Raw genomic sequence first — 12926 nt, 5'->3', positions numbered from 1 at the left:
ACGGAAATAATGCTAATTTATGCAGTTGTTTCTTTTGCACTGTGTAATGTTTCTAAACGTTGCACTAAATACTTAATAGACTAAAACCTTGACATGTCCTGAATGTATGAGTCAACAACCCAGTTTGCCCATTTTTCATTGATGTTTCTTTTGTTTGCTCATGTTTCCTTTGGTGTCCTAGTTTCCTGTCCCAGCTCTCCTGAGACATTTTTGTGTTTTACTGTAAATAACATATAGATGAGATTTTCATTTGTTCTTATTTACGTTTTACACAGGATTACAGTTTTTTACCTCTGTCTCCCCTGCTGTGTTAGCTCTGTGAAGCTGGCATGTCTCAGTCCTGGACTCCTGGTGTTTTTTACTTCCTGTTTTATTTTGACAGTCGATTGTCCTGTGTGTTATGTTTTGCTTTCCCTTTAGTCTCTTATTAGTATCAGCTGTGTTCCCACCTGTTGCCTGTGTGTCTATTGTCTCAGTTTCCTGTATGCGCCGTGTGGTCCGTGGTTCTTAGTTTCTGCTTATCCAGAATGATTTTGTCTACTCCGGTAGTTCTGCTGCCTCGGAGTTTCTTTCGGAGTTTCTCCTGCACTTGGGTCCTACCTTACCTGCCACACAGTCATCCTTCAAATTTATGCCACATGAGAACAATGTTGAACTCCACCATGAGACATCAACACAACTCAATCACTCAACGCTTCCTTCCAGACATCTGTTTACACTAATCTGTCAAAACTCTGCCAAGCAATTTGATAACGAGGTAAGAAGTTCAGTGCACTTGACTCAGGGTAGCCCCGGGGACACTGGGACAGTAAAGCTCTTCGCTACTGTAATCTCGCGACATAATTCAGACTACAATAGAGAAACTTATTTACTGGAACTGGAGCGCTGTTAACTGAACCCACATTTTTAGATTACATAGCTTCCAATAGTGCATCTATTTTAATCAGGTTGCAGGTACTGAAGTGTCCTACCTGAATAGCAGCATCAGAGCACCAGAGAAGGATTTAAAGTTGTTGTGCTGGTTAATGTGCGTCTCCTCGTTCAACTTAATGTTCCCAAACACCTGATTGACACACACAAACAGGCAAACGAGGACAAACTTACTGTTGCTCTGAAGGATTTATTTCACCATAAAAATACACCTAGGATGCAGGGGAACTTCTCACCTGCATGCCAATGATGGCATAGATGAAGAAGAGCATGGCAATGAGCAGGCAGACGTAGGGCAAAGCCTTAAAGGACTGAACAAAGGTCCACAACAGAATACGGATGGTGTAGCCTTGTCTCAGCAGTTTAATCAGACGGGCTGCTCGGAACAGCTTCAAGAAACTCATGTTGATCGTATCAACAAACTGGCAGAGAGACACAAGATGGGAGAAGTTGAATACTGTGACAGCATATTGAAGCAGAGGAATAGTGCTTTTTTTTTTACCTGCAGGTCTACCACGATCTCAGTGATGCTGCCCAAAACGGTGATGAAGTCAAAAATGTTCCACGTGTCTCGAAAGTAGTTCTGTTGAAACAGGAAAGCTGTTCTGAGTCATTTCCAAACACTTGTTGAATTCACTCTAAGGCTTTGCGTGTTTTTGTCTCCTCTCACCAGAAAGCCAAAGGCCAAGATCTTAAGGATGCACTCGACAGAGAAGAGAACAGTGAAAGCCGTGTTCAGGTGCTTCAGCACAGCCTCGTACGCCGGCGGGGCAGAGTAATACTGGAAACGCAAAAGCGGCAACATGTAAATATAAAGTGATCTTTATTATGAGGAGAAGTGGATCGTTTTCCAGCCTGTTCACTGCGCATCAACCTCCTCTCTGATGGGTGTGAACCCTGCACTCTGTAGATCTGCAGGTTGATGGAAGATTCCTACAGACCCATAAATAGTGCCTCTGTCTCTGCACCTCTCATCTGTCGCACTATAAAAGGAGTCATTCCTCTAGGGGCGGCGGCCACAGTTAATGAGGTCATGCAAAATAGCAGCGCACGGACATTATAGATCAATATTTAATACAGGCTGAGTCACTGAGCGCCTGTCTGTCTGAACAACCAGCACAACCCCAGAAGAGGCCAGATCAGAAAATAAATACTGCAAAAACATCAGCAGATCCAAACGCAAACATCACAGCGCGTTCAGGCGGCGCCGAGAGACGAGCACATCCTTTATTTTACCGCAGAGTGACGCATCTCGGCTTATTTTAAACCCAAAGTGTTAACAGTCGCACTTTCATCACAGAATATGTTGCCGAGAAGTGATGCAAGGTGTGCTTTCCTATCAGCAAATGGATGTGTGGAAAATAACACACCAGACTAAGTCACTGCAGAGAAAGGAAAGACGTGAGGCAGATAATAGCGCTTCTGCTTTCATTTATCACTAATCTAATGCTCTGCTCTCATTAAAAAATGCAAAATTTAATAAGTTCTCTGATTTCTTTCCTGTCGTTTCCTCCTTTTCCTCACCTTCATCATCAGCACGATAGTGTTGAGCGCAATCATGGCCAGGACGGTGTACTCGAACGAAGGCGACACAACGAAATGCCACAAACGGTACTGGAACGTGTGCCGATTCTGCGGCATGTATCGGGTCAGGGGCTTGGCGCTGATGGCAAAGTCTATGCATGCCCTCTGAAATACAGAGAGAACCACAGTTAAAACACGGCAGTAAGCACAAAGAATCAGCTGTGCCGTAAAATAAATGTGAGGAAATTCTGATTAGACAAAAGCAAAAGACTCGCTGACTCTAAGAGAATGAATTGTGTGCTGTATTTTTGATTGATGGGGCTTTTCCATGTCTGATCTTTAACATTATTGACTGCCAAGAAGAGCTGCGAGCAGCATCCTAACTAGCATATTTAATTTCACTAGATTGTACCAATACTGATTCCTGCATGTCATCACCTCATTCTTCTCCAGGCTGCACTCCTCCATCATCTTATCTCCCTGCTCCTGGAAGGTGATGATGATGAGAGCCACAAAAATGTTGACGAAAAAGAACGGGAAGACGACAAAGTAGATGACGTAGAAGATCGACATCTCCATCCTGTTGCCGTGGCTCGGACCTCTGTCCTCTTCTGTCACATCCACAGAGTGCTGCAGAACCCTGGGAAAGCAGCGGTGCAATGCTAAACCAATGCTGATATAGATGCTAATCAAACCATGACCGACAAGAACCAAACAGCCTTTATATCAGCCTTCATATCGGTCCTAGGACGGTGTGTGGAGGAAATTTTGAAGAAGCTCCAGCAACGCCTGTAGTGTAAAGAGCGTTTCGTCATCGGTGACGCCCCTGATGAAGGCTGCAGACCAAAATGCTGCTCAAGCAAAAACAACAAAGTCTAGAAGCGCTGCTGGAGCTTCAGCCTTCTTCTCCGTGCCTCCTGGAAGTAGTGAAGTTGTGCCAGAAAGCGTTACTCTGTGCAGGAAACTCTCTTTCTGAACATTATTAGATCATGTGTTGCAGCAGCTTTTTCTTCTGAAATTGTTTTTAAGAATTTGTTCGCCAGGATGGAGAGCAAATACCAATTTCCTAAGTGGCTGAGGAAATCATTTCCAGAGGTTTATTTCCTGGCAACTGCCAATTAAGAAGGGCTGGGACAGTGCAAACCCACGAGCCCCGTTTAATCTGTAGCCTGAGATTAAAAAATTGCAATATAGTTCTTGAATGAATCACATCTAATAAATTTCCTTCATGAAAGGTCACACTGGAACCAGAGGACAAGCCAGATGTTAAATTGTTATAAATGCACATAAAATTAAACAAGGCTCCAATGAAAGAAAGCTGAAATTGGCACGAATATCTAAAGTTAACTCACTGAGGCCATCCCTCTCCAGTGGAAACCGTGAAGAGAGTAAGGAGCGCCCAGATGACGTTGTCGTAGTGGAACTCATGCCTCTTCCACTCTCTTCTCTTCACCTCTTTCTTGTCTTTCCCGTAGTCAATATAGTAACCCCTGAAGGAACATACAACCATCGTGGTGAGGTTGTTTTTGTCATTGTCGTCACTGGTCTTGGTTTCCCTTTGCCCCCTGCTTCACCTCCCACCCTCAGCCTCAACTTCAACCACACCCGACTCAACACACAGACGTTCATACCATCACGCTTACACATTCAGGTTTATTAACCGCATTCTCCTCAAGTTACAATTTAATGTATAAAATGTAGAGATATAAGAGAGCATTACTGGCAGTCTTTCTCTGTGTCTTTCGAACTATCGGTGCAGTAGAAAAACTTCCCCTTGAAGAGTTGAACAGCGATGACGGCAAAGATGAACATAAAAAGCTTGTAGACGATTAAGATGTTGAAGACGTTCTTCAGAGACGTCACTACGCAGTCAAACACCGCCTGGAAGAGAGGAACACGGATACTGATCAACCATGGCCAGTCCCCGCTTCTTTATATTTTGCTTCCAGGAAGCCAGACCACCTCGCTATTTTTACAGTGGTGCTGAGCAATACTTCTCCAGGCTTTCTGATGGAGATCTGATCAGTTAGAACGGGTCTCCACGCTTCAGTGCTCACAGTTTGCTGCTCATGCTTTATTACTCTTGTCTGTCTGTTCATTTGGTTTCTGTTCTCTCTGGTTTGCAACAAACAGTTATAAGAAAAACACAGAACAGACCCTCATGTGCAAGGTTCCCTCTAATTCCTCATGTGTCAGAGCAAAAACTCCCTGAGCTCAGGACCACTGTGAGCAGCAGCAGACGTGTGCATGCACTGTGGTCACGCCAGCATCAAATCCATCCAAGTTACATGGTTTATTAAAATAATCAAATTACAGCATTTCTGTTATAGTACTTTTAATTAAGTGCTATAACTCACTTAACAATGAAAAATCTTGTTCATGACCTGTAGCATGTTGGCACTACTGGAAGTAAAATAAGTTGAATTGCAATTTTGAAAACACACTCAACATGTTTTTATAAAGCTCTGCGTGAAGTTCCTGCTGTGGTCTGGGAGAGAGTCCTGTAACTCTTTGTCTGCAAAATACAGTATATAATGACCAATGTTGGGCAAGCCATTTTGAAAAAGTAATTAATTATAGTTACTAGTTTAAAAAAAGTAACTGAATTTTGCAAACAACAAAGTTATTTGCAGCTATTTATCTAAAAATGCAGTCAATGCGTTTTTTTTTAAATAACTATTTACAGAACAATCAGCTGTTGTGCATCAAATAGGATGCCACACAAATTATTTGTGCCACTCGGAGGAGCCTGATACCTGCAGGCCCGACAGCAGCAGGTGTATCACTCCACCTGTTTTTAACCTGGAGACAGTATTTACATTGTAATCTGCCTTTAGTAGCTTTTTGGCAGCACATTCAGCAGTCACCTCATTGTTCTGACACACACAGCAAAACTGTCTGCTACACAACACACTGACTGTAGACTCCAAGCACGCTAAACGTCACAAATCTCTAACATCTCAAAACTCTCTCTCTTTCGCTCTTCCTAAACAACCAAATGCTGCGTCGCCATGTCATTTTCTGATTGGTTGACATGGGATATTTTTCCACCAATAGGAAAGGGTGGGGTTGTTTTTTTAAACTCACAGGCAGAGCGCTTTCTTCCCGTGGTAAAAAAAAACAACGACACTATTCAGAAAAAAAAACACAATAAAAAACATAATGAATAATAACTCTCGTTTTATAAAAGCTGGTATTTAGTTTGAAGTCCACACTTTTCCCGTCAATTGTTCCGTCTGTCCTGCTCACATCGCCACTGGCTGTACGCGTTGTCATTAGCGTGTCTTCACTCCACATCGGCCATGCTGCTTTGCTAGCTAAAACACTGGTGGCGGCACATAAGGACGCTGTCACAGCTGCATAACACTAATGTGAATAAACGCAGGCATAAACGTTCTCCGTGTTATCGTCGGGTCTTACCACGACGTAACTGTTGTTGGGATTTAGTGCTACATAAATAAAAGTGAACTGACATAACAGGAAACAAAGGAAACTCTAAACCTGAAGCAACGTGCAAGTTCATGCTTGAGCTCTGACATACAAATGTATGTGACTGTCAACATTTTTACCAAATTTAAATTCTGTCTTTTAAATTTTTATTTAATTTGATTTCTCTTTGGTATAAGAGTATATATATTTTTAATGAACTGCCTCATCAAAACCAAAACAGACAAATAAGCCAACTACAGTCAAAAGCATTTCACACCTTTAGTTTAGGAAGCCTCTTGATGGTCTTCAGTGGTCTGAGGACGCGCAACACCCTCAGAGATTTGATGGTTTTGATATCCCGTCCTTTGTTGTTTCTGTACAGAAACACACAGCGGGAACATCGTTAATGCCCCATTTTGGCCTCTTCTTCTTCTTTTTCACCTTTAACCCACAACAACATGTCACAACATGTATAACACGTTTTACTAATTTGGCATTCTGCAGAAATTTAAATGACTACATTTAAAGTTAGTATTTTTCATAAGAGAGGACTTTTCTTAGTCTTTTACCCCATCACATTGCTGCTGGTCAATCCCACAGAGGCATCATCCACAGACAGTTAAAGCAGGAGAGAGGGACATTTATAACAACAGTTACAAACCCATAAAGGAAATGGAACAGACTGTGATGCAAAAGATAACTTACAGTTGATTTAGAGACACTTTTGTGTTAAGACATATGATTAGCTCATGAGACTAATAAAAATAAATCACGTGACTGACGTGAGGGCGAAGGCCACCAGCGCTCCCACCACCACGACGAAGTCGAGCATGTTCCACAGGTCTCTGAAGTAGGAGCCATCGTGGAGGAGCAGACCCTGATCAATCATCTGGAGACAGCACAGAGCCAGGCGGCGAGTTAGAGGTGATAATGAGTCAGCGAGGAAAGATTACAGCCCTCAACTTGCTGCAATAAATCCATGTTTGTTACTTCAAGGCTGAAACACAGCAGAGGGTCGTAATTCTAACATAAAACTGGTTACTTCAACTTCTTTGGTAGTCAGATATGTTTTCATAAGAAACCGTTTTTCTGTGTTTGTTCTGTCTGTTGCTGAACTCATCCAGCTAAACCACAGGATGTCTTTGAATTTAAACCCATTAGATACATTTACATGATTCAGCAGCATTTCTTCTGACATTTTTTCATAATAACTCACCTTTATTATCATTTCAAACGTGAAGACTCCAGTGAACACGTAGTCAAAATAGCGCAGAACCTGTAAAGTCACAGCCAGAGACGCTTTAGAAATATCCGAGATGACACACAAAGGGCGCAGAAAACAATTTCACAATGTTTTTTCTTTCATATGCTTCCTGATAGTCGCTTAGCAGGAAAAAGTCCCCTCAAATGACATTAATGCAGCACAGGATTAGCCCCGCTCCTCCAGTGAATAACCAGGCTCAGTGTGTTTCAGACCTCATTTGCCACACTCATCAGATATAATTGCCCCCCCATCAAGCGGCCTTTTGCAAAACAGTTTAAGGATTTTTTCCCTTCTGTTCTTAATGATATTTAATCTGCTTACCTGAGGGGAGCTGAGAAACCCACAGTGCTGATAAAGCGTGATCGAACTCGTATCTCAGGATGAGAGTGATTAAAAAAGCAGAAAGACTGGATCCTCCACTGAGACAATCGTGCAACACCTGCCTCAGACAGGTGATTCGTACATTAGTGTGAACACAAACCTTATTCCAGTGCGACGAGGTGGCTACAGGGTCCTCAGCAGCCAGTGCGATACTACTAGCAGCAATGACCAGAAGGATGGACATCTCAAAGTACCTGAGGTTCACCACATAATGACACGCTCGACGCACACTGGAGAGAGCAGAGTGGAGACCACGTAAGGCACAGGCAAAGAAGAAGACTAAACGTTTAGCCACAGTTTATACACTAATATGAAAGGATTACAAATTCATATGAAAATGGAGAATTAAAAAAAAATCTACATTTTGTTTTCTTTTTTGTTCATTTCAAACAAATATCCCATTCGGTTCCAACTTCTCCTCATGTCACCAAGCTGTGCTGTTTCAGACTGAAAAGCAACTAAATAAAAGATAAATTAAGAGGATTTAGAGTCATGACACATCCGAGAAACATTTCTGTTGAGTGCCTGATCATCTTTATCAGAACACAAGAGTGAGAGCTGCAGCTTCTTCCTCAGTTTGCTGTCTGCGACATCTCACAGCTAGAAAACTTCGCTCTGAAAGGCGTCTCTGAAGAAATGTTTCTGACTGTCATTTCATGACGATGCATAACACGTCACAGAGCTGATCTCAGTAAATGCCACAGGTTTGCCACAGGTATTAAAGGGTGACACACTGCAGAGCGTTGTGTTAGCAACAGTTGCACAGGAATATTTACAGACAGCATTTTGTGTTGTTGCATTTTAAGATGATCTCATATTAAATATTGAAGTTAAGTGGCACAGGTAACGAAACAAACAGCTAAGTGGATTTAACCCTTTAAAGCCTGAACCACGAAATAATTTAGAGAAAATGTTAATTTGCATAAATGATTTTAAATGTTTATCATATTGTTGGCCTTTTTGCAATTTTTAGTTTTGCTTATTTTGCTTTTTGTCCGAAAAAACAAAACAAAACATAACACAGAAATCTCAAAAATGTACTAAAACTCATGAATCAAACACTTTGACTTTAAAGGGTTAAATCCAAGTGTGTCGCTACATTTGACTGGACCACCAGTTTTTGCAAAATGTCATGAATTATTCTACTCATGCTACGCTGACAGCAATCATGTGTTTTTCACATTCACAGCCTGAATGCATGAATATTCTGCAGCTGTTAGCTGTTTAATTTAATGGATTGTTTGCTTTTAAAGACTGAAACCTCAAAAACAAACCCCTTGATCTTCATTTAAGACTGAGAAAATGCCAGATTTATAAAACCACTGACACTTAAAGCCATATTAAACTACTTATTTCTCCATTTAATTATTGGCTTTTGGGTTTACAAGGTGCACTTGAATGCACCGTTAATTTAACAGAGTATTTTGAGAGTTAGCTGCTTGAAACCCAATGGGTTCAAGCCCAGATAATCCAGGCATTACTTACTGTGAGGTTGTCTGGCAACTAGAGGAGACTCTGAAACACGAGAGTGCAATTGACCTTCTAATCAAACTCTCTGCAGTCCTACTGCACTATTATTCCCCGTCACACAGACATGATACAATAGTCCATGTAAGAGACAGCAACTTACGGGTTGTCAGGTTTGAAGATGAACATACTGTCTGGGATCACAGAGTTGGCCGGCTTCGTCTCTTCTGATTCCTCCTTCTCTGACTTACACTGTTCAGGGTCCTTACTGTTGACTGCAGGAGGTCAGGAGAAGGAGATTCTGTTTTTATCACAGTCTGCCCACTAGGACAGCATTAGCCTCAGAAAGCCAACCTAAACACTGAAAGTTTTCTGTGGCGACTTTTAACCAGAAAAGAGAGGTGATGAAGTCTAGCAGCAGTAAGCCGTGAACTGTGGGGCCCGGCTTAGGTGATGACATGACTCACTGTTTCCTAGAATGCGTTATCTCTGGAGGCTACAATGTAAATTAAGTGTGATAGATATGAGATCAAGCACGTCCCTATAACTGCATCCTTACTCAGAGCTTTACTAGAACATTTCAAAAATGCTTTTTTGAGTTTATAATAGCTGCAGATCATCCACCTGTGAGAATGGAAACCAGTCCCACGTAAACGATCACTGATGAGCTTTCAGACGAGGCTGCAAATACGAGCAGCCTCGTCACAAGCCATTAGAGAAAACAAGAAATTACCTGAAAATCACAAATCTACATTTGGTCCATTACCTTTGATTGTGGAGAGCTCGAGAGATGACTGCACATTGGGCACTTCGACGATCACGCTGGAGCTCAGCTGAGATTTATCCCGTTCCTGCTGCATCTCTGTTTCTTCTTTGTTGTCCTCTGGGACAGCAGGCGCAGGCGGCTCCGAAGGCTGAGGAGGTTCTTCTTGCTTCTGGGGACACTGATCACCAGTGTGGCTCTGGTTATCTGCTGGAGCGCTGTCCCCTTCTGCACTCTTATCACTCGGTCTGGAGATGGAGAGAGGAACACGTTACTGGACAGATGTGAGCAGCAGCTGTCCTGCTGTGACACGCTCGCAGCAGGACAGCTGCTGCTGGGTGGCGAATCTATCGACTCCAAAGCTGGAGAAGAAATAAAAGTTTGAGTATAAAAGACATAAGAAGAGATTAGAGTAGTACAGTTCAGTCACTGGTCACACAAATGAGAGTTTTACAAATGAAGACTTAAAGGAAACATACTGAGATCAATTAAAAGAGCAGTTTAAAGCCAAGTGTGAAATGTTGACCTCGGTCCTTTCAACATCTCTGACGTGGCATGAAATGACCAAAAACCATGACAGATTAGATCGTCTCTTGCATCTTGTTTGCCAGATCGTTTGTCAGCTCTGCTGACATGGATGGAGAATAGGGAGATAATTTTATGTACAGGTGCCAATGAATGGTTGATGAAAGGACCTTAAGCTGTGGCATGCTAGTTCAAACAACTGCAAATCCACGCACACTTCGGTCAATGATTCCTCGCAGAAACGTTAGATTTATCTTTTGAAAACTAATATTAGATTAAATTAGGTTTGAATTTCATTAAAATGGTCAAAGGTGCATGAACGAAAAAAGCTATTAATTTGTTATCTTAATAATAATGATAATAATAATAATAATAATAATGGATACTTTATTGATCCCCATGGGGAAATTACTTGTTTTTCTCTGCATTTGACCCATTCACTCAGTGAAGCAGTGGGCAGCCCACTAAGCAGGCGCCCGGGGAGCAGTGTGTAGGGACGGTACCTTGCTCAGGGGTACCTCAGGGTAGCCGTTAAGTGGATTCGAACCGCCGACCTTCCGATCATGGGGCGACCACTTTACCTACTGAGCTATCCCTGCCCCTTATTTAATATCTTATTAGAAGTTGTGTTTTTTCTCCATTGTACAACATGTTGCTACACTTTTTCCAAGTCACATAATTAAGTATTGGGATTAAAATGTGATCTCCTGGGATGTATCCAACCTGGGCCCTCTGCTGGGATGGCATTCTCCCTTTCCATTTCTTCACTCCATCGCCCTTAAACTTTATCTGCCAAATAACCTCAGCTACTAAAACGACTTGTTTGTGTGTCTCACCTGCTCTCCTCATGCTTGGAGACGTCTCCTTCTTTGTTTTTAGAGTCTTCTGCTTTCCCAGGGTTACTCTTCTTGTCCCCGACGACAGAGCAGCTCGCCGCCTGGCCTCCGTTTGCAGGAGAAGACCCCTGACTTCTGGTCCTGGTCTGATGGTCATAGTGATACAAGTCCTTACTGCCCCTGTTTCCACCACCACCTCCCATGTCTGGAGTCAGTGCCTCCCCATTATCTGGAGGTCTGAACTTCTTTACTGCCCTGTGTTGACGCTCACCATTCAATCTGGGGCTGTGACGCTCACTGACGTGTTTGTGACTCTGATTAACATCCAGGTTTTTGCTCTGAGGGATGGGCACTGAATCAGGCGCCTCTGGTATGTTCCTGAACACAGAATCAGTGGGATCCGCTGATTCTGGCTCCACTGATTCGGGTATGTCACCAGACAGAGCTGCATCCAGTGGTACATCCACAGATATGGAGGAGCCTGAAGGCTGGGTCTTGGCTGGGGAGGCTAGGGGATCTGTCAGATGCTTTATACTCCCTGACGGTGTTTGCACGGCCTTGCGGTGCAGCGAAAGTGGACGTACGTGAGCCTGGCTCGAGGCAGGAGGACCGTCTTTCTCTTCGGTGGGGCTACTGAACAGGATCTCTCGGCTGGACATCTGGCGGTGTCTCCGCAGCTGGCTGGTCCTCTGCTCCCACACTGACATGGTCATCCTCTTTCCTCTCTCTCTCCTGGACATGAAAGAGTTAGAGGGGTTGAGTGGTGGGGGTGGGCGGCCCTCCCTGACACTGCCATGGGCCTCCTCCAGGGAGCAGGCATAGGTAGGCCTGCTGCGGTGAATGGCTCGTTTCCTGTACAGATAGGGCCGCCTCCTGCGGCTTCCCCTGGAAAAAGGAAAACGAGGTACGATGTCAGCATACGTAGACAGAAAGCATTAAGCAGGTTTAAAATAAGGTTTCTTTAAGCTTTCGTGCTGAAATGGTTTTAGCGTCGTAATGTATAGATCTAAGTCTGTCATGGGTGATTTGATTTGATTGAAACTTCATTTTTTAATTTTTGATTTATGAAATGTACGTTTGCAGTCAAAACATGTACATCACATTAACATCACAGCACACCGCAAGTGCTTGGGGTTGATGTTCGAGTGATTTACCAGTTACAAAGAGAAACTTCATCCAACATGAAGCAACTTTTTTGTTTTTCGATGAAGATGTTGGGTGAAAAAATAAGCCAGGAATTGTCGTGCGACTTGAAAAACAAAAATGCTAAGATGCAAAATGATGTCAGTGGAATAAGTCTTAGAAAGAAATGTAGCTTCAAATGATGCTGGAGAGTCGGAAGGTACAGGACAGAGCACGGACAGAACACCACACAGGATGAGTCTATGAGTGAGAGATTCAGAGAGTTGAACAGACAGCGTTACTTACTGGAGCGTGGACTCTTGTGTGATCCGTGTTATCAATGAGCGATTGGTTGAAAACAAGACATTAGTGCTTTGTAAGCAGAGACAAAACAGGCCAGGAGACACACAGCAAACTGGCGCCGCACACAAAGACGCGGCCGTGAAAACAACTATCCAGGCTGTTCGTGCCATTTACCAGCTGCTGTGAATTTATTATTCATAGCTGGAGGGAAGAAACTATTTTCTGAATTCTGCACACATAAATAAAATGAAATATTAATGCCACATTTATTCCCACATTGCTTTGAAAAAAATATTCTGAATGAGATTAAAGGGATTCCAGATGCTTTGGTGTGTGTCTCCGCTGGAGCCAAGCAGCACATTGACAAACAAGATGGTAACAG

The 12926-nt window shown here is 42.9% G+C and overlaps 1 protein-coding gene across 1 annotated transcript in view; it reads right to left on the bottom strand.

Moving 5' to 3' along the window:
* The window catches only part of cacna1ea (calcium channel, voltage-dependent, R type, alpha 1E subunit a), a 116959-nt gene that overhangs the window by 14144 nt on the left and 89889 nt on the right, over positions 1-12926 (bottom strand). The window contains exons 23-37 of the mRNA XM_086282292.1: positions 11120-12004; positions 9762-10006; positions 9159-9270; positions 7629-7758; positions 7100-7159; positions 6666-6772; positions 6161-6257; positions 4175-4335; positions 3807-3944; positions 2893-3094; positions 2455-2619; positions 1601-1711; positions 1433-1513; positions 1167-1352; positions 972-1063 (exon numbers count right to left, since the gene is read on the bottom strand). Coding sequence (XP_086138418.1) covers positions 972-1063; positions 1167-1352; positions 1433-1513; positions 1601-1711; positions 2455-2619; positions 2893-3094; positions 3807-3944; positions 4175-4335; positions 6161-6257; positions 6666-6772; positions 7100-7159; positions 7629-7758; positions 9159-9270; positions 9762-10006; positions 11120-12004 — 2772 coding nt within the window. The remainder of the gene's footprint in view (positions 1-971; positions 1064-1166; positions 1353-1432; positions 1514-1600; positions 1712-2454; positions 2620-2892; positions 3095-3806; positions 3945-4174; positions 4336-6160; positions 6258-6665; positions 6773-7099; positions 7160-7628; positions 7759-9158; positions 9271-9761; positions 10007-11119; positions 12005-12926) is intronic.

The sequence above is a fragment of the Aulonocara sp. 'chitande type north' Nkhata Bay genome, linkage group LG23 (assembly GCF_057382095.1).
Source record: "Aulonocara sp. 'chitande type north' Nkhata Bay isolate Kocher_YH1m ecotype deep benthic linkage group LG23, A_spYH_male_GT1.1, whole genome shotgun sequence".
In the NCBI taxonomy this organism is placed as follows: Eukaryota; Metazoa; Chordata; class Actinopteri; order Cichliformes; family Cichlidae; genus Aulonocara; species Aulonocara sp. 'chitande type north' Nkhata Bay.
The sequence above is the reverse complement of the archived record's forward strand: the minus strand, read 5'-3'. Positions and strand labels throughout refer to the sequence as shown.